The sequence below is a fragment of the Pristiophorus japonicus genome, chromosome 1 (genome assembly GCF_044704955.1).
Source record: "Pristiophorus japonicus isolate sPriJap1 chromosome 1, sPriJap1.hap1, whole genome shotgun sequence".
Lineage (NCBI taxonomy): Eukaryota > Metazoa > Chordata > Chondrichthyes > Pristiophoridae > Pristiophorus > Pristiophorus japonicus.
In genome coordinates, this window is record NC_091977.1 from 362337431 (window position 1) to 362358151 (window position 20721).

General features: G+C 45.2%; 1 protein-coding gene across 1 annotated transcript in view; it reads left to right on the plus strand.

Annotated features, from left to right (window-relative positions):
* Positions 1 to 20721, plus strand: part of csmd3b (CUB and Sushi multiple domains 3b) — a 3002015-nt gene that overhangs the window by 2522313 nt on the left and 458981 nt on the right. Inside the window, exon 27 of the mRNA XM_070874966.1 lies at positions 13932 to 14123. Within this exon, the coding sequence (XP_070731067.1) occupies positions 13932 to 14123 (192 nt within the window). The remainder of the gene's footprint in view (positions 1 to 13931; positions 14124 to 20721) is intronic.

Below are 20721 nucleotides of genomic sequence, written 5' to 3' on the forward strand. Positions count from 1 at the left end.
AATGATGCTTTCATACACCATCAGCCCCTATAAAGGATTATTGCCCATGCAATGACTAATCCTTATTTTAGTCATTTACTCTAAGCATTTTACCATGCTTGGGTGCTTCCTTAATGTCATCAGCTGTACTACAATTAATCTGTTGGATATCTTACACCTTTCTAATGTCATCCTATTATGTGGCTCAACACAATCTATCCTTTCAAGCGTACACTTCATTTGTGTATTATGCATCTCTTGATTTTACTTTCTCCCCCACCTGATTTTTGAAAGCTTTGTGGCACTAATGCTGCAGCTTTTGTACGCGGAGGTACAGTTACAAGTTGAGCTCTACATATACTTTGGCGCTGATTTTAAATTAGGGGCCAGGTAAGATGCTTGCAGGCCCTAACCGAGCAGCCAACCCCGGAGTGGGGATGTAGAGGTCAATATTAGTGTAAATATTCTGGGGTCCTGTCCAAATTCAGCCAGACCCACTACCTGGCTGGTGTGTGGGTGGTACGAGGCCTCAAGTGGGGACCCACAGTCAGTTGAGGTGGCGGCAGGCTCTGGAGGCGATCGTGGGGGAAGCTCAGGCAAGAGAGGCTGAAAGCTTTCTTTTGAGGCCTGGAAGAACAGTCCTGCTCCTTCTGGCCCTCAAGAAAACCTAAAATTACATTTTGAAACTTGCCTGCCTGGGCCTCTTTAGAACCACAATCTGCCTCCTAGCAGGTCTGTCCTGACAGGGAAGCTGTCACTGCTCCCCTGCTCAGTCCTCCAACTAATATTGCAGTTAGGTCCCAATGACATTATCTGGACACGATGTGCATATTTAAAGAAGGACCCCAATTCCTTCTTGCAGGTGTCCCACTTGCCTGCTCAAAAGAGCAGGTTAAGATCATGACACAGCAAGAAGGCAGCAGGATCAGAGGGGGTAAAGTAAGTGACTGACCTCATTTTTAACTGCTACCCCACCCAGCTTCTGCATGTGGCGCGGTGTTAGAATCGGGATTTTATCACTAATTTACTAGTTAATACAGCAATGCACGCTGGCTCTGTTCAAATATTAAAATTTAAGTCACTGCACAGAAAAGCTTGTGCTTACACCCATGCTTGGAGTTCTTTTTCCCTTCAATAAAGTGCAGTTTGTAGCTGGTAGTATAACTCTATCTGAAACTGGTACCAGTAGTGTTATGTTCAGAATAACTCCACACGACTGTATTGTAAGCTCAAACTGTTGTGACCTTGGTCTCTTTATTCAGACTCCAGAGTCAGGAAGCAGCATGGTGGATTACCTTTTATACCTGCTTGCCCCAGGGTGCACAGGTGAACCTTCGGTCTCCCACAGGTGTGCCCCCTGGTGGCAAGTCCTACATATTGGTGAGGTTTTCAAACATACACAACAAGTAGTATAATGGCACTCATAGATTTGAAAATAAATATGGTTTACATGATATTGTATGAATCAAATGTTATTTCGTCTTTTGGATTAGATGTTAAACTGAGACCTGGTCTGTCCATTCAGGTGGACATAAAACATCCAGAAGCACTATTTGAAGAAGAGCAGACACGTCTCATATGTCCAGACGAGCATTTGTCTCTCAAGCAATTCCACGAGCCATTTTTTCAAATGCTGTTTGCAGGACTTTGCCATGTGCCAATTGGCTTTGACATTTGCCACAATAACAACGTTAACTGCACTGTAAAAGTAATCTGTTGTGGAGCACTTTGAGATATCCTGAAGTTGTACTGTGTAAATGCAGGTTCTTTCTTTGTCTGAATTTTCTTCAATAAATTATTGGTGGAGGCACATTTGCAATACTAAGGCAGAAAATCTTGTTGGGGCATAGTTTGGGTGAGAATAGTCTGATGAGGCAACATTTTTCTGCTCCCCATAGAAATTTGGCATTAGCAGAAATTTACAAATCAGAACACACTCTCATCTGCACTGTGAACTACCTTTCAGAAATTTTAAACTGATGCAACAGTTATTTGAAGGGTCACATTGTCACCTGCCTGTCAAGGTAACAAAATTAAAACTGCACTATACCTATAAAATTAAGCATTCTCACCCCACATTCCACATTCAAGGATGCTGTCTTTGAAGTTATGCTTGATAACATATGATTCATTTTCACTCATTCACTCACGCACCTCACTCACTTCACTCACCATTTCAATTGAAGTATATATATCCCGCCACACAGCACTGCCCCCGCCCCCCCCCCGCCCCCACCCCCCTGTCAGCAAGATCCACAAACGCTGCCCTGGACAACATGGACCACTTTCCATACCTTGGGAGCTGATTATCAGCAAGGGCAGACACCGATGACGAGGTTCAATACCGCCTCCAGTGCGCCAGCGCAGCCTTTGGCCGCCTGAGGAAGAGAGTGTTTGAAGATCAGGCCCTCAAATCTGGCACCAAGCTTTATGGTCTACAGGGCTGCAGTGATACCTGCCCTCCTGTATGGCTCAGAGACATGGACCATATACAGTAGACACCTCAAATCATTGGAGAAATACCACCAACAATGTCTCCGCAAGATCCTGCAAATCCCCTGGGAGGACAGATGCACCAACATTAGTGTCCTCGATCAGGCCGACATCCCCAGCGTCAAAGCACCGGACACACTCGATCAGTTCCGTTGGGCGGGCCACATTGTTCGCATGCCTGACACAAGACTCCCAAAGCAAGCGCTCTACTCGGAACTCCTACATGGCAAGTGAGCCCCAGGTGGGCAGAGGAAACATTTTAAGGACATCCTCAAAGCCTCCTTGATAAAATGCAGCATCCCCACCAACAGCTGGGAGTCCCTGGCCAAAGACCACCCTAAGTGGAGGAAGAGCATCCAGGAAGGGCGCTGAGCACCGCGAGTCTCGTCGCCGAGAGCAAGCAAAAAGCAAGCGCAGGCAGCGGAAGGAGCGTGCGGCAAACCAGACTCCCCACCCACCCTTTCCTTCAATGACTGTCTGTCCCACCTGTGACAGAGACTGTAAATTCCGTATTGGACTGTTCAGTCACCTAAGAACTCACTTTTAGAGTGGAAGCAAGTCTTCCTCGATTTCGAGGGACTGCCTATGATGTTGCTCTTCTGTTGTGTAGACCTGGTTCAACAACCTACCAGTACTGCTAATGGCCTAGGACAAGCCAGCACCTCACAACATTCTATCCTATGCACCAACTATCGCAAGCATCCCCAGCACAGCTACATTGACCCGGGCGGATTTAGATAGCAAGCTTGAGGCGGTAGCACAGGGTAAGTCACAGTACATGTGTGAGGAGGAACATGTGTGGTGGATAATGGGGGGGGAGAAGAAACATGTTGGTAAGAAATCCAGCATATAATGTTATCTGTCAAAAATAAATCAATTGATATTTTTGAGATGGTACAATGTTACCAATGAAGTTTTTTTTAGTTTCATGTTATCAAAATTCAGTTTTTTTTATTTGGTGTTCAGCAATGGTTTCTTGCTACTCATTGACAACAATCTATTTTCTTCAACCTCCTCATAAGTCTGTTTTTATTTTCAGTTTAAAAGGTCAATTTTGAGCCATCTTTTGTAAGGTGATATATGAACCAACATGAATTTGGAATCTGCAAATATTGGACACATTTGCGACTAATTTGGCAAGTTTGTGACTTCTTGGATTATTGATGAAACTATTACTGTAATGAAATGATGGACATGTAAAATCATCGAATCATAAATAGGAAAGCAGAGAAAGAGGTCATTAAGCCAATTGTGCCTGATTGGCTCTTGCAATGAGATATGCCCATAGTTCCATTCCCTTGTTCTAACCCAATGCCCTTTAAAATGTTTTTGTTCAAATATTTATCCATTTCACTTTTAAAAGCTGTCATGAATCCTGCTTATGTTGCTGTTTCTTGGAGGGCACTCCATGTCCTAACGACTCTCGTCCAAGTGGCAGGTGCTGTTTCACTGCCATTTTCAACAGCTGGATGGCTCATAAATAGGGCAGGTAGCAGATGATAATTGCTGTCGCTTCCCATAATTTTTGCATTTTCCATAATCACAGGCTTCTGGTATTATCAAGTGATAAACAGTGATCTTGTAGGAAGTTATTTAAATAAAGGTCGGATTGGTCTTTTTTAATTGTTATGCTTCCCTGGTGAGGCATATGTTTCCTGACATTCTGGAAAGGAAAGGTAAATAGAAATTGCTCAAAGGAGAAGTGTATTCAAGTGAACTGCTGCACAGTTCCTGTTTTGAAGAAAGACATTTGTACATATCAATGTCTGTCAGTTTCCCCTTGTTTTATGTTTAAAACTAACAACTAGAGGTCTTCTGAGGGCAGACATTGTACAAAATTCCTCTGATATGAAGATGTAAAGTTCTATTCATACAATATTATGTCCCACCACCAATTATTCTTTTTCTTTGTGTTATTGATCTGTGGAATCATTCAGTTAGACTGATGATTTCCACAAGATATATATATTTTTTTGATTTAGCTCTCGGTTTGGGTCAATCCACATGAATTTGATAATTGCACTAAATGTATGCGACTGGACTTTCCACCAGGGTTCACTGGCAGGAGATCAGTGTAAATGGCTAAAAAGGGACATTTCTGCTGTTCTCCCAGGGTTTCTGTTGATCTTCTGCCTTAGTTACGGTGGGGGTTCAGGAGTGTTAACTTGGTCTTACCTGCTACCGGAGGGCGCGACTGTCGGAGTCCTAAGGGTCACTGGCAGACACATGCAAGCCGTGTATATAATGTTGGCAGCCATGTTGATTCCTCACTTTGAGAATAAATAAACTGGAGTAAGGTCATGCCTGAACTAGCTCACCGTATTTAGCCTCGTGGAGTTATTTGATACTTAACAATTGGCGATGAGTTAAAAATACGAACTTTAACGCAACCATGTCTGTTGGAATTTTGGAGAGATTCGTGGAAGGGGAAGACTGGGAGGATTTCAATGAGCACCTTGACCAGTACTTCGTAGCCACGGATTAGAAGGAACCGATAACAAAATTAAGCACAGGACAAAAATTTATGGCTTTATCAAGAATCTACTCTCCAACTCGACCACTGGATAGGACTTGCGACAAATTGTGTACGCTGGTTCAGAACCACTTTAAACTGAAGGAAAGCATCATCATGGCGAGGTATCATTTCGATATGCACAATCGCTCCGAGGGTCAGGACATGGTGGAATTTGTCGCCGACCTGAGACATCTCGCTGGGCCTTGCAACTTCGGAGCTGCATTGGAGCAAATGCTGCGGGACTTTTTCGTGCTTGGCATTGGCCACGAGGTCATCCTTTGAAAGCTGCTGGCTGCTGAATCTCTAGACCTGAGCAGGGCCATCATGATCACCCAGGCATGCATGGCCACAGACGAAAATTCGAAACAGGTATCTTCCCAGCATTGAAAATCACCAGCAAGTACTGTGCATAAAATAATATCGTCGGCAGGCAGAGCTGCACATGGCAGGGCCTACTCATCCGCGTTTGTGCACCTTCAGCGAATGTTTCCGCAACTGAGCAAGCATGCTGCGACATACCACGTGGCTGAGGATGATCAATCCAGCGTGGATCAAGCGGCACAGGCAACTCAACCCAAGGTACAGGACGAAGAAGTCCTCCGATAATGCTGGAAGTTAAATTAAATGGGGTTCCAGTACCCATGGAATTGGACACTGGGGTGAGTCAGTTAATAATGAGCCAGAGGGCTTTCGAAAAACTGTGGGACACGAAGGCAAAAAGACCCAAACTGAGCCCAATCAATGAGAAGCTGCGTACCTACACCAAAAAGCTCATACCAGTAATTGGCAGCGTGGCAGTAAAGGTATCGTATGATGGAGTTGTGCATGATTTATCATTGTGGATCATTCCAGGCAAGGGCCCAATGCTGTTCGGCAGAAGTTGGCTTGAGAAAATTAAATGGAACTGGAATAATATTAAAGCCTTATCATGACGCTTCATGTGCTCAAGTGCTGAGCAAGTTTCCCTCGTTGTTTGAACCAGGCATCGGCAACTTCACTGGAGCCAAGGTTCAGATCCACCTAGGCCCGGATGCAAGACCCGTCTATCACAAGGCTCGGGCGGTTCCGTACATGATGAGGGAGATGGTCGAGATCGAACTGGACAAACTTCAACGGGAAGGAATTATATCACCAGTCGAGTTCAGCGAATGGGCCAGTCCAATTGTCCAGGTGTTGAAAAATGATGGCACGGTCAGGATCTGTGGCGCCTACAAGGTAACGATCAACCGAGTCTTGATACAGGATCAGTACCCGTTAACCACGGCTGACGACCTGTTTGCAATGTTAGCGGGGGTGAAGTCATTCACCAAGTTGGACCTGACCTCCACTTACATGACGCAGGAGCTGGTCGAATCTTCAAAAAAACTGACGTGCATCAACACACACAAAGGACTGTTTATATACCACAGATGCCCTTTCGGAATACGCTCGGCGGCAGCCATATTTTAGAGAAACATGGAGAGTTTGTTGAAGTCTGTCCCGAGAACCGTCATGTTCCAAGATGACATCCTGATCACCGGTTGCGTCGTCACCGAACACCTGCACAACCTGGAAGAGATTCTACATCGTCTGCACAGAGTGGGACTCAGGCTAAAATACTCCAAGTGCGTTTTCATGGCACCAGAAGTCGAATTCCTGGAGAGAAAGATTTCAGCAGATGGCATCAGGCCTACGGACTTGAAGGCAGAGGTCATCAAGAATGCACCTAGATCCCAGAGTGTGACGGAGCTATGATCGTTCCTGGGTCTTCTCAACTATTTCGGTAAATTTCTACCTAGTTTGAGCACATTGCTAGAGCCCTTGCACATGTTGCTGAGAAAGGGTAATGACTGGGTTTGGGGCAAATCTCAAGACTTTGCGAAGGCCAGGAACTTGCTATGTTCCAAAAAATTACTGGTAAACTATGACCCATGTAAGCAGTTAGTTCTGGCCTGCAACGCCTCATCATATGGGGTCGGTTGTGTGCTCCAGCAAGCCAATGTATCAGGCAAACGCCAACCATTTGCATATGCGTCCAGAAGTCCGTCTAAGGCTGAAAGAGCCGATAGTATGGTAGAGAAAGAGGCTTTAGCATGCGTATATGGGTTAGGAAAATGCACCAATACCTGTTTGGGCTTCGGTTTGAGCTTGAAACAGACCACAGCCACTCATTTCATTGTTTTCTCAGAGCAAAGGTATAAACACCAATGCCTCGTCCCGCATCCAAAGATGGGGACTGACATTATCTGTTTATGATTATGTTATCCAGCACAGACCAGGCACTGAAAACTGTGCTGATGCCCTTAGCCGGCAACCATTGCCCATAACCAGGGTGGAAATGCCGCTGTCCTGTATCTCACATTACTGTATATAACTATGCTATACATGACTGTAACTGGATATGACCTGTAACAATAAGCATACCTTACCACCAGGGGTGCACTTGCAGGAGACACTCCATATCTGTCCCACTGAGGTATATAAAGGGAGGTCTCAGGGAAGTGCAGCACGGGAGAGCTGGAATTAAAGGTGCAGGTCCTGAGTGACCTTGACTTCAGCATGTGTCTCATGTAAGTCAGTACATTAGGGTAAGGACTTATAAGCCGCAGCCCGCAGATTTGCTGCTGGTCATGGATGCCTTTGAGAGCACGAGGTCACCCGTCACGGCTCGCCAAATTAGGACCTGGACCAGCCAGGATCCTGTACTGTCAAGCATAAAAACGTGTGTCCTAAAAGAAATTGGTCTTACATTCTCAGGGAAATGCAGGATGAAATTAAGCCTTATAGCCGCCGCAAAGATGAATTGTCTATTCAGTCTTATTGTCTGTTATGGGCTAATCGTGTTGTTATACCAAAAAAAGGCAGGGAAATTTTTGTGCAAGATTTATACAGAACACACCCAGGCATTGTCATGATAAAGGCCATTGCCAGATCTCACGTTTGGTGGCCCGGCATTGACTTGGACTTGGAGTCATGCGTACATCAGTGCAACACTTGCATGCAACTGAGTAACGCACCTGTGGAGGCTCCGCTGAGTCTGTGGTCATGGCCATCCAAACCGTGGTCAAGGATACACATAGACTTTGCTGACCCCTTTCTCGGCAAGATGTTTTTAGTGGTAGTAGACGCTTACTCCAAATGGATTGAATGCGCAATCATGTCATCCAGCACGTTCACAGCAACTATTGAAAGCCTCCAGGCAATGTTTGCCACCCATGGCCTGCCCAACGCCTTTGTCAGCGACAACAGACCTTGTTTCACCAGTTCAAAGTTCCCCGAGTTTATGACCCATAATGGCATCAAGCATGTCAGGTCTGCTGCTTTCAAACCCGCGTCTAACGGTCAAGCGGAGCAGGCTGTCCAAACCATTAAGCAGAGTCTAAAACGCATGACGCACGGCACAGATGACACTAGGTTGGGTGGCAGTGTGAGCTGCGAGGAGGATGCTATGAGGCTGCAGAGTGACTTGGATAGGTTAGGTGAGTGGGCAAATGCATGGCAGATGAAGTATAATGTGGATAAATGTGAAGTTATCCACTTTGGTGGTAAAAACAGAGAGACAGGCTATTATCTGAATGGTGACAGATTAGGAAAAGGGGAGGTGCAATGAGACCTGGGTGTCATGGTACATCAGTGCTTGAAGGTTGGCATGCAGATACAGCAGGCGGTTAAGAAAGCAAATGGCATGTTGGCCTTCATATCGAGGGGATTTGAGTACAGGGGCAGGAAGGTGTTACTACAGTTGTACAGGGCCTTGGTAAGGCCACACCTGGAGTATTGTGTACAGTTTTGGTCTCCTAACTTGAGAAAGGACATTCTTGCTATTGAGCGAGTGCAGCGAAGGTTCACCAGACTGATTCCTGGGATGGCGGGACTGACATATCAAGAAAGACTGGATCAACTGGGCTTGTATTCACTGGAGTTCAGAAGAATGAGAGGCGATCTCATAGAAACGTTTAAAATTCTGATGGGTTTAGACAGGTTAGATGCAGGAAGAATGTTCCCAATGTTGGGGAAGTCCAGAAATAGGGGTCACAGTCTAAGGATAAGGGGTAAGCCATTTAGGACCGAGATGTGGAGAAACTTCTTCACCCAGAGAGTGGTGAACCTGTGGAATTCTCTACCACAGAAAGTTGTTGAGGCCAATTCACTAAATATATTCAAAAAGGAGTTAGATGTAGTCCTTACTACTAGGGGGATCAAGGGGTATGGTGAGAAAGCAGGAATGGGGTACTGAAGTTGCATGTTCAGCCATGAACTCATTGAATGGAGGTGCAGGCTCGAAGGGCCGAATGGCCTACTCCTGCACCTATTTTCTATGTTTCTATGTTCCTATGACCTGCTTGTCCCACATTTTGCTCAGTTACAGGACGAGACCCCACTCGCTCACCAGGGTCCCTCCTGCTGATCTGTTAATGAAGAGAGGCCTCAAAACCAGGCTCTCTCTTGTACACCCGGATCTCAATGATCATGTCGAAACCAGAAAGCAATGGCAGCAATGGTACCACGATCGCACGGCTGTATCACATTACATTGCTGTTCATGACCCTGTGTTTGTCCTGAATTATGGTCAGGGTCCAAAGTGAGTTGCTGGCACAGTTTTGGCCAAGGAGAGGAATAGGGTGTTTGTAGTCAAACTGTTAAATGACCAAACGTGCAAGAGGCACAATGACCAAACCAAACTGCGATTCACAGACAACACAGAAAAAATTGAAGATGACATCATCATCGACCAACTAACACACATCCAACCATGAGTTGACCCTTGTGTCATGCACGAAGCCGAACCTACCATCCCCGACAGTCCTGTCAGACCAACTGCTCCGCAATGCAGCAATGGTCCTACTAACTCACCCAAGCTTGGGTTCGAACTGAGAAGATCAACCAGAGAGTGGAAGGCCCCAGGTCGTCTCAACTTGTAAATACAACCTGTACCAAGGACTTTGGGAGGAATGATGTTATGTGTGTTAACTGGGTTTTACCTGCCACCGGAGGGCGTGACTGTCGGAGTCCGAATGGTCACTGGCAGATGCATGCAAGCCATGTATATAATGTTGGCAGCTATGTTGAATCCTCACTTTGAGAATAAATAAACTGGAGTAAGGTCATGCCTGAACTAGCTCACCGTACTTAGCCTCGTGGAGTTATTTCATACTTAACAGGGAAAGCATAAATTCTCCCCTGTGCTTACTCAATATATGTCGGGCGGTTTAGGCTTTGAGTACACTTCTGCAGCGCAGTATGAGGAGCGCTTCTGCCAGCCACCCACACCTCTTACCGAGAGGCCTGAGCCATTTTGAGGGCCAGGCCTTGTTTCAATATAAACAACGAGCTGCAAGTGTAGAACCAGCACTCACATGCAGCTTGCCATTTGGGGTGTGGGGAGGGGATGGGCAGGGGGAGTTACATCAGCTGCCAAGTAGAGCTGAGCCAGAAGTTGAGATTTAAGGGGAGGAGGACTAAGTAACTGGAATGGCCCTCCCAATGAACAAACCCTTGTTCTACATAATAATGGATGAGGAAGAGGAATAGCAGAGACAAGATGGTCTGAGATTGAGATGCCAATTTTACATTCCAGCTTTGGTAAATGAGCTCCACAGCATATTTGGGTGCAGAAACCGGCATACATTTGCCATAATGTCGAAAAGGACAAAGAATATCAAAAAATCAAGCCTGAAGGCTCTGTGTCTCAATGTGAGGAGCATTCGTAATAAGGTGGATGAATTAACTGTGCAGATAGCTGTTAACGGATATGATCTAATTGGGATTACGGAGACATGGCTCCAGGGTAACCAAGGCTGGGAATTCAATATTCAGGGGTATTCAATATTCAGGAAGGATAGACAGAAAGGAAATGGAGGTGGGCTAGCATTGTTAGTTAAAGAGGAGATTAACGCAATAGTAAGGAAGGATATTAGCTTGAATGATGTGGAATCTGTATGGTTAGAGCTGCGGAACACCAAAGGGTAGAAAACGCCAGTGGTAGTTGTGTACAGACCACCAAACAGTAGTAGTGAGGTTGGGGATGGCATCAAACAGGAAATTAGGGATGCGTGCAATAAAGGTGCAGCAGTTATCATGGATAACTTTAATCTACATGTAGATTGGGCTAACGAAACTGGTAGCATTGCGGTGGAGGAGGATTTCCTGGAGTGTATTCGGGATGGTTTTCTCGACCAATATGTCGAGGAACCAACTAGAGAGCAGGCCATCCTAGACTGGGTGTTGTGTAATGAGAGAGGATTAATTCGCAATCTTGTTGTGCGAGGCCCCTTGGGGAAGAGTGACCAGAATATAGTAGAATTCTTCATTAAGATGGAGAGTGACACAGTTAATTCAGAGACTAGGGTCCTGAGCTTAAGGAAAGGTAACTTCGATGGTATGCGTCGTGAATTGGCTAAGATAGACTGGCGAATGCTACTTAAAGGGTTGATGGTGGATAGGCAATGGTGGACATTTAAAGATCACATGGATGAACTTTGACAATTGTACATCCCTGTCTGGCGTAAAAATAAAATGGGAAGGTGGCTCAATCGTGGCTAGCAAGGGAAATTAGGGATAGTGTTAAATCCAAGGAAGAGGTATATAAATTTCCCAGATAAAGCAGCAAACCTGAGAACTGGGAGAAATTTATAATTCAGCAGACGAGGACAAAGGTTTTAATTAGGAGGGGGAAAATAGAGTATGAGAGTAAGCTTGCAGGGAACATAAAAACTGACTGCAAAAGCTTCTATAGATATGAGAAGAGAAAAAGAGCAGTGAAGACTCCCTTGCATTCAGAATCAGGTGAACTTATAATGGGGAACAAAGAAATGGCAGAACAATTGAACAAATACTTTGATTCTGTCTTCACTAAGGAAGACACAAATAACCTTCCAGAAATACTAGAGGACCGAGGGTCTAGCGAGAAGGAGGAACTGAAGGTAATCTTTATTAGTCAGGAAATGGTGTTAGGAAAATTGATGGGATTAAAGGCCGATAAATCCCCAGGGTCTGATAATCTGAATCCCAGAGTACTTAAGGAAGTGGCCCTAGAAATAATGGATGCATTGGTGGTCATTTTCCAACATTCTATAGACTCTGGATCAGTTCCTATGGATTGGAGTGTAGCTAATGTAACCCCACTTTTTAAAAAAGGAGGGAGAGAGAAAACAGGAAGTTATAGACCAGTTAGTCTGACATCGGTAGTGGGGAAAATGTTGGAATCAATTATTAAAGATGTAATAGCAGCGCATTTGGAAAGCAGTGACAGGATCAGTCCAAGTCAGCATGGATTTATGAAAGGGAAATCATGCTTGACAAATCTTCTGGAATTTTTTGAAGATGTAACTAGTAGAGTGGACAAGGGAGAACCAGTGGATGTGGTGTATTTGGACTTTTAAAGGCTTTGACGAGGTCCCACACAAGAGATTAGTGTGCAAATTTAAAGCACATGTTATTGAGGGTAATGTATTGACGTGGATAGAGAACTGGTTAGCAGACAGGAAGGAAAGAGTAGGAATAAACGGGTCCTTTTCAGATTGGCAGGCAGTGACTAGTGGGATACCGCAAGGTTCAGTGCTGGGACCCCAGCTATTTACAATATACATTAATGATTTAGACAAAGGAATTGAATGTAATATCTCCAAGTTTGCAGATGACACTAAGCTGGGTGGCAGTCTGAGCTGTGATGAGGATGCGAAGAGGCTGCAGGCTGATGTGGATAGGTTAGGTAAATGGGCAAATGCATGACAGATGCAGCATAATGTAGATAAATGTGAGGTAATTCACTTTCGTGGCATAAACAGGAAGGCAGAATATTATTTGAATAGTGACAGATTAGGAAAAAGGGAGGTGCAACGAGACCTGGGTGTCATGGTACATCAGTGATTGAAAGTTGGCATGCGGGTACAGCAGGCAGTGAAGAAGGCAAATGGCATGTTGGCCTTCATAGCGAAAGGATTTGAGTATAGGAGCAGGGAGGTCTTGCTGCAGTTGGTCAGACCACACCTTGAATATTATGTACAGTTTTGGTCTTCTAATCTGAGGAAGGACATTCTTACCTTTGAGGGAATGCAGTGAAGGTTCACCAGACTGATTCCCGGGATGGCAGGACTGACATATGAAGAAAGACTGGATTGACTTGGCTTATATTCACTGGAATTTAGAAGAATGAGAGGGGATCTCATGGAAACATATAAAATTCTGACGGGATTGGACAGGTTAGATGCGGGAAGAATGTTCCCGATGTTGGGGAAGTTCAGAACCAGGGGTCACAGTCTAAGGATAAGGGGTAAACTATTTAGGACTGAGATGAGGAGAAACTTCTTCACCCAGAGAATTGTGAATCTGTGGAATTTTCTACCACAGAAAGTTGTTGAGGCCAGTTCGTTAGATATATTCAAAGGGGAGTTAGATGTGGCCCTTACGGCTAAAGAGATCAAGGGGTATGGAGAGAAAGCGGGAATGGGATACTGAAGTTGGATGATCAGTCACGATCATATTGAATGGTGGTGCAGGCTCAAAGGGTCGAATGGCCGATTCCTGCACCTATTTTCTATGTTTCTATGTTAATTTCTGTGTACGTGTGATTCCAGAAATTCCAGGTCAAAATGTCTTCCACTTGTCTAGCTCCCTTTTGAAGGACTCACTGCAAATCGTAAAGGACTACAAACAAAAGTTTCATCTTAAGTTTGTATTCTCATAATCCTAAGTTACAAGCAATGTTCCCTTCAATTTGTGCACATGTGCACTGTAATCTTGAAGTTACGGTGCAGGAGGTTCACAAGCTCTCAAAGACCTCAAAGCATTTAATGGTACCGCTCATTGAAAAAACTGGCTACACACAACATTTTAAAGGGAACATTGGTTACGAGTACTTTTGACTTTTGTGGCTGTTTGTCCCACAAAGCATGTTCCTTTTTAAATCGCAGCAAATAAACTAACATTATTATTCTAAATAATTTATTCCCTTTTTAATCTCTAGGCTCCGTGGCAACAGCTTGCCGTGACCCTGGTGTACCTATGAATGGAAGTCGGAATGGAGATGGCAGAGATCCTGGAGATACTGTCATCTTCCAATGTGAACCTGGCTATGAGCTTCAGGGAGAAGAGAAAATTACCTGCATTCAGGTGGAAAATAGGTACTACTGGCAGCCCAGTCCTCCTGTTTGCATCGGTATGTGATTTAAACTTCAAAATTATACTCTATAAGTAGTCGCATTCAACCATAAACAAGTTTTGTAACAGGAAGACTGTTAATAATAATTGGTGTGTGCAAGTTTTTGCTTGGAAGATTTTTGTATGATATTAGAATCATGCTCAGTAATGTTTGGGAAATGGAGCAAATTGACAAGTCGAAGTGTTTTAAACACTACAGTAAATAAACGATTCAATGACTTCTGCTTTGTAGTCTCTTGGTCAACCAGTAATTATAAACTTTAATTATTTAGATGTACAGTACAAAACTAGATAAAACACAAATGAAAGCACATTAATGTGGGAGTTTAATCATCAGTTCATTTAAGAATTCGTGACTAAGATTTATATATACATTTGAAGTCCTGTTTGTAATACAGATACAGCACAGATTCACTGGGAGGATGTCTGGTATAAAAAAGAAAGATTGGGATTTATATAGCGCCTTTCATGAACACCGGATGTCTCAAAACACGTTACAACCAATGAAGAACTTTTGGAGCGTAGTCACTGTTTTAATGTGGGAAACGCTGCAACCAATTTGCACACGAGCAAGCTCCCATAAACAACAATGTGATAATGACCAGATAATTGTTTTTTTTGATTATGTTGATCGAGGTATAAATATTATCCTGGACACCGGGGATAACTCCCCTGCTCTTCTTCGAAATAGTGCATGGGATCTTTTACATCCACTTGAGTGAACAGACAGGACCTCGGTTTAACGTCTCATCTGAAAAATGGCACCTCTGACAGTACAGCACTCCATCAGCACTGCACTGGAGTGTCAGCCTAGATATTTTGTGCTCCGGTTCCTGGAGTGGAACTTGAACCCACAACCTTTTGTCTGAGGCGAGTGTGCTACCCACATTTTTTTATTTTTTTAATATTATTTAATGAACATGAAGAACATTTACAACATCGTGATCATTCCATTGTATCATACAAATCCATTTCACCACTCTGCGCAGCCATACCTCCAACACAAATTAGCATCAAAACCTGAAGTTTAATTTGTCTCTTGTAACATATAACAATCTATTGTACTTTACAAATTGATCATAAAATACTATTTTAAAATTATTTACTGAATAAAACATCCAGAGCCTTATAATTATCTTTTAGTTTATATTTAAAATACACTTTTAGGTTTATTCTCCTCCCCTTAAAAAACATTAAAGAGCATTCCTTCTTTGCATAATCACAAATCTAGCTAATCTGAACATTACATTAATTGCCGCTCCACTAGACTTGGGCAGACTCTCCTGTAATCCCCATCTCAAAATTAAGTCCCACGGGATTCCCATTCTTGCTTTTCAGTCCTCACCCAGCAAGAAAACTTCACAACTGTCGATCATAGTACTTAAAATCCTTTAACTGCGGACATAACACCAGCAAATGGGAGTAAATCTCGCGTCCAACACACTGGGCAAGTTGCCACCTCTACTCGCCCAATCTTGCATAAGACTATCATGGTAATGAGCCAATTTGAAATCCAGTTCAATCCACTCCGGACATTTAGAATTCGCCCACACTCACTTCCAAATCCTGTTGAAGTCCAGCTGTGGGTATATAATCTGCCAAAACTCCTGACAGGTGTCTTAAATCTCCATTCTCTAAATGCCCCATAGAAATCTCAAGTATTACAGTTGTCAACTTGGACCAACTCCTCCCCTTTCTCCAGCAGAAAGCTTGGAAAAGCTGGACGCATTCATTATACCTCCTTTGGAGACTTACGTATTTATTTCTTCCATCCAATCCTGTGGCATTGCCCTCACAATCTTCTCATACATGATCGTAATTGCTTTTTCCTCTACCTCCTGATCCTCCTCCCAAATCATGTCCCTCACTATCGCTTCCAGCAACCAACCTGAAATTACCTCATATAATATATCTTTCACATATAGAATACCAGCTTTTATAAAAGCTTGATTAAATAATACCTCTCCTTCAATGTTGACCCATCTGTTCAAAAATAAGGGCTGTTCTAAAAATTCCTCAGCATCTTTGGGCATAAACTGCACACTTTTAAAAAATTGTGCCCAAGTGTCTACAACCCCTTTATAAAACCTAGGGGGTAGTTTAATCGATTTCAAAAACATATTGTTGTATTCAATATACATACTCCCTGTCCTCCTATCCCACTTCATTTAAAAAAAATGCTGGAAACAACTCTTCCAAAAACTTGCATTTGACTTCTGAAGAAATCTCTTCACTCATTTAATTCGAAAAGATTTTTTCTTCAAATTAATATCTGGGAAATTGAGTCCCCCCTGATTTTGCTGTCCAATTTTGGTACTGTAAGCAACCAAGGCTGGTTTTCCTACCAATAAAAACTTTACATTAGCCTCTCCGATAGACTTTTCTGGCCACTCATGAATATCCTCCACCGTCAATAAGTACCATAGTTTAGATAGCAGGAGAGCTGACACCACTGTAGCTCTTCCTTGCACTTTCAACCACCTTTTTTCCCACCTTCCCCATATCTTTTTAATTTTCATATCCTTCAGTTCCCTATTTAGTCGATCCGCTTCATCCCTATCCTTCTTGCACCCTACATGCACCCACAGAATTTCTAAAATCTCCACCACCTTGAAAGGGCTTTCCTCCAACCACTTCCCCCTACTCCTTCCAACAACTAGGCAAAGGGACTTACTATAATTTACTCTGGCTCCTGAAGCTCTACAATACTCTTCCACTACTCCCATAGCTTTCCTCACTGACTCACCATCTCTCAATGTTAAGGTCGTGTCATCTGCATATTGGTACATCACCGACACCTGCCCGGAACTGGGAATTGCTATCCCGACTACACTGTTCCTTTCGCATCATGTAACCTAATGATTCTGCGACCAATGTGTATGACATTGAGGACAGGTAACAATCCTATCTCACTGATCTCTGTATTGGAAAATACTTGGATAAAAAAAACATTACATTTAACACAGCTAAATGTGTTTGAATAAATATCCTTATCTACTCAATGAAGTTTTTCCCAAAACCAAATGCTTCCAAAACCATCAATAAAAACTCTATCAAAGGTTTTTTCTTGATCCATCTTTAGTACATAAGCTTCCCTCCAACTCTCTTCCATGAGTTCTATCGCATCTCGGATTGAGACCACAGAATCAGCGATGTCCCGGCCTATGACTCCATAGGACTGAGAGGTCGAAACTATCTGTGGCAGCACCTCCTTCATGCGATTTGTCATAAGTCTCATCAAGATCTTATAATTCACATTTAATAATGTGATGGGCCTCTAATTCTTCAGATCCCTTCTACTTTATTTTTATAAGCTAAGCTTATGATACCTCTCCTCATAGATGGGGCCAGGCTTCCCTCAGTTTTAATCTCCATTAAAAACCTCTAAGACCAATGGACTTAAAATCCAGATCTTCTCCTCCCTGCCCCGCCCCCCCCCCCCCGCCCCCCAGGTCTCTCGCTGTCCCGATCGTCTCCTCCCCCTTCCCCACTCACAGTTCCCTCACTGTCCCGATTTTCTCCCCTCCCCTCCCCCAACCCCAGTTCCCTCACTGTCCAGATCTTCTCCCCTCCCCCACCCCCAGTGCATCGCTGTCCCGATCTTCTCCCCTCCCCTCCCCCACCCCCAGGTCCCTCACTGTCCCTGATCTTCTCATCCCCCTTCCCCACCCCCAGTTCCCTCACTGTCCAGATCTTCTCCCCTCCCCCACCCCCAGGTCCCTCACTGTCCCTGATCTTCTCCTCCCCCTCCCCCACCCCCAGTTTCCTCAATGTCTCGATCTTCTCCCCTCCCCCACCCCCAGGTCACTCACTGTCCCGATCTTCTGCCCTCCACCCTCCCCCCACCCCCAGTTCCCTCACTGTCCTGATCATCTCCCATCCCATCCCCCCCAGGTCCCTCGCTGTCCCTAATCTTCTCCCCTCCCCTCCCCCTACCCCCAGGTCTCTTGATGTCCCTGATCTTCTCTGCTCCCTGTCCCCTACAGCCATCCCTCATGTCCCCAATCTTTTATCGGCACTCTCTCCCCTCCCACCCCCCACCATCATCAGAGGCATCCAAGCCTTGGATGCAAATCAGGCCCTACCGCTAAAGTCAGCAGGGACTGCGGGAAAGCCGGTCTCCCGGGTTTCTGGACCACGTCGGAGCCCCCAACCCACCTTCTTCCTTAAACTCCAGCCCCATCTCAACATTTAAGAATAGGTTAGATAGATGGTTGCGGGAAAGTGGAATGAAGGGATTTGGGAACAGTCTGTGTACCTGGGATTAGGAATGCTGTTCATGTGTTTGGAATGATCTGCCTGTTTCTGTGTTGTACTTTCCATGTAAATTCTATGTACGTATGGCGGTACGTTTGCTCAGACCAGGCATATCAGCCCACCAAAGAGCCAAGTTGGGCCACACATGAGGGTCCAGGTCAGAATCAAAAATCTATGGGGGAGAAATTGGCCTCCTTTGCGCTTCCCGTTAGCGTCTCCAGGGGACGATGATGCGACACAAATGGATTTGCAACCAGGTGAAGCGAATTGAACGACACCCGCGAACTTTCCCGCCGGTTTTGTGCTGGTGCTAAACTTACCGCCTCGGTCCCTAGCACCCCGTGACCTCCCCGGATCAGAAATTCCCTCTTGCGTCCTGCCTAATCACCTGCCATTAACAACGGCAGGAAGAGGATGCGTTTTGCAGTCAGATGGCCGCTGGAGGAGTGGTATTTAAAGGCATCAACATCCATTTTTTTTAAGTCGGCAAAGAATGCTGCCTTGTGAGTTTGACAAAGGCAAACGGGCGTTTTGAGCGATTGCAGTGTTTTTTACTTTCAGGAGTCTTCTGCCTCAGAAAAGTGATTCACTTTCATTTAGGTATGATTTAAAAGTGCAACATACGTTAATGGGGGCTGTACTGGCACTGGACCTCGCCCTTCAGCATCAATGTCAGAGGCTGCGGAGGCAGAGAGAAAGACAGCTAAATGTGGCCTGAGGGAGGAGGGCCAACAGGGCTCTCAACACGAGGCCTTACCCTCCCAGGGTATTCCGGCAGCAGTTCTCCTACATCAATTTCACTGAGGAACAGTGTCTTAGAAGGCTCCGTCTCACCAAGGACGTGGCCACAGAGCTCTATCACCTTCTGCAACCAGACCTCCAGCCTCAGACCAGGGTCACCACAGCTCTCTCAGTGGCAGTCAAGGTCACCGTCGCCCTCAATTTCTACGCCAGCGGAACCTTCCAGTGTGCAACAGAAGACATATCTAACATATCGTAGTTCACGGTGCATTGCTGCATCCGTGAGGTCACAGATGCTCTCTACAGAAGGAGAAGGATGTACATTTCCTTCCCCATCACCGGAGAGAAGCAGCACGAGCGTGCAAGTGGCTTTGCCAGGATAGAGGGCTTCCCCACGGCGCAGGGCACCATTGACTGCACCCACTTCGATTTGCGGGCATCGCATAACAATCCTGAGGTATTCCGTAACCGCAAAGGCTACCACTTACTTAATGGGCAGTTGATGTGTGACCGCATACAGTGAATCCTCACCGTCAATGCCCACTATCCTGGCAGCAGCCACGATGCCTTCATCTTGTGCAAGACCAGTGTGCCAGCTCTGTTCCAGCCACCACATCAAACTCGCGGAAGGCTGGTCGGAGACAATGGCTATCCATCTCCACCTCACTCATGGCTCCCCTCCGCAACCCCAACACTCCTGCCCAGCACTCATATAATGAGAGCCATGCTGCCACCAGGAACATCATTGAGCAGATCATCGGAGTACTCAAGCAACAGTTCCACTGCCTTGGGCGCTCAGGAGGAGTCCTGCAGTATTCGACTGAGCAGGTGTCCCTTTTTGTGGTCGTCTGCTGCATTCTACACAACTTGGCCATCATGAGGGCACAGCCATTGCCGCCAGGCATAGCCGCACCACCTCAGGAGGAGGAAGAGGGAAAGGAGGAGGAGGAACAGGAGCACGAATAGTAGCGACTGAGGAAGCAGCCACTCAATTAGCCTTGTGGAACGCCAGTCTATGACCATCTCATCAGACTTTGGTTCCAATGAATTCGAGGCCACTTCCGGTTGCTTAGCACGTCCCCATAATTTCATCAATTTCTCATTCCATACCACACCCCAAAGCTGAAATGAAACACAGCACCAAATCTGCAACATTCCAACAATAAATGTATCCAAATTCAGTAACCACATAGACACAACAACAAATCACCCTTGTGCAAACCCTTACTTCCCCTCTTTACAATGCCTTTTTATAACCTACTGTTCCTACACAGTGCCTCCCAGTGGCTGCAGCAGGGCTGGTGGAAGGCTGTTGAGTGTCGGTACCAAAGACTACAGTTGGCCTTTCAGGACGCCCTCAACCAGCTTTAGGCCAAGAAGGCCCAGCTCTACACTGCGTTACCTTAGGATGGGTGGCGGCAGTCTGGGCTGGCTGGATGATAGGCTGCGACAAGTGCAATGGCGGAGTGGCAGAGATGGGATCAGGAATGCTGTCATCCTGAAAGAGGATTGCAGGTTCCTGCTCCACTGACTTACTGCTACTCCTTCAGCATCCCTCCCAATCTGCTGGAGCATAAATTGGTGGCCTGCTGCAACAC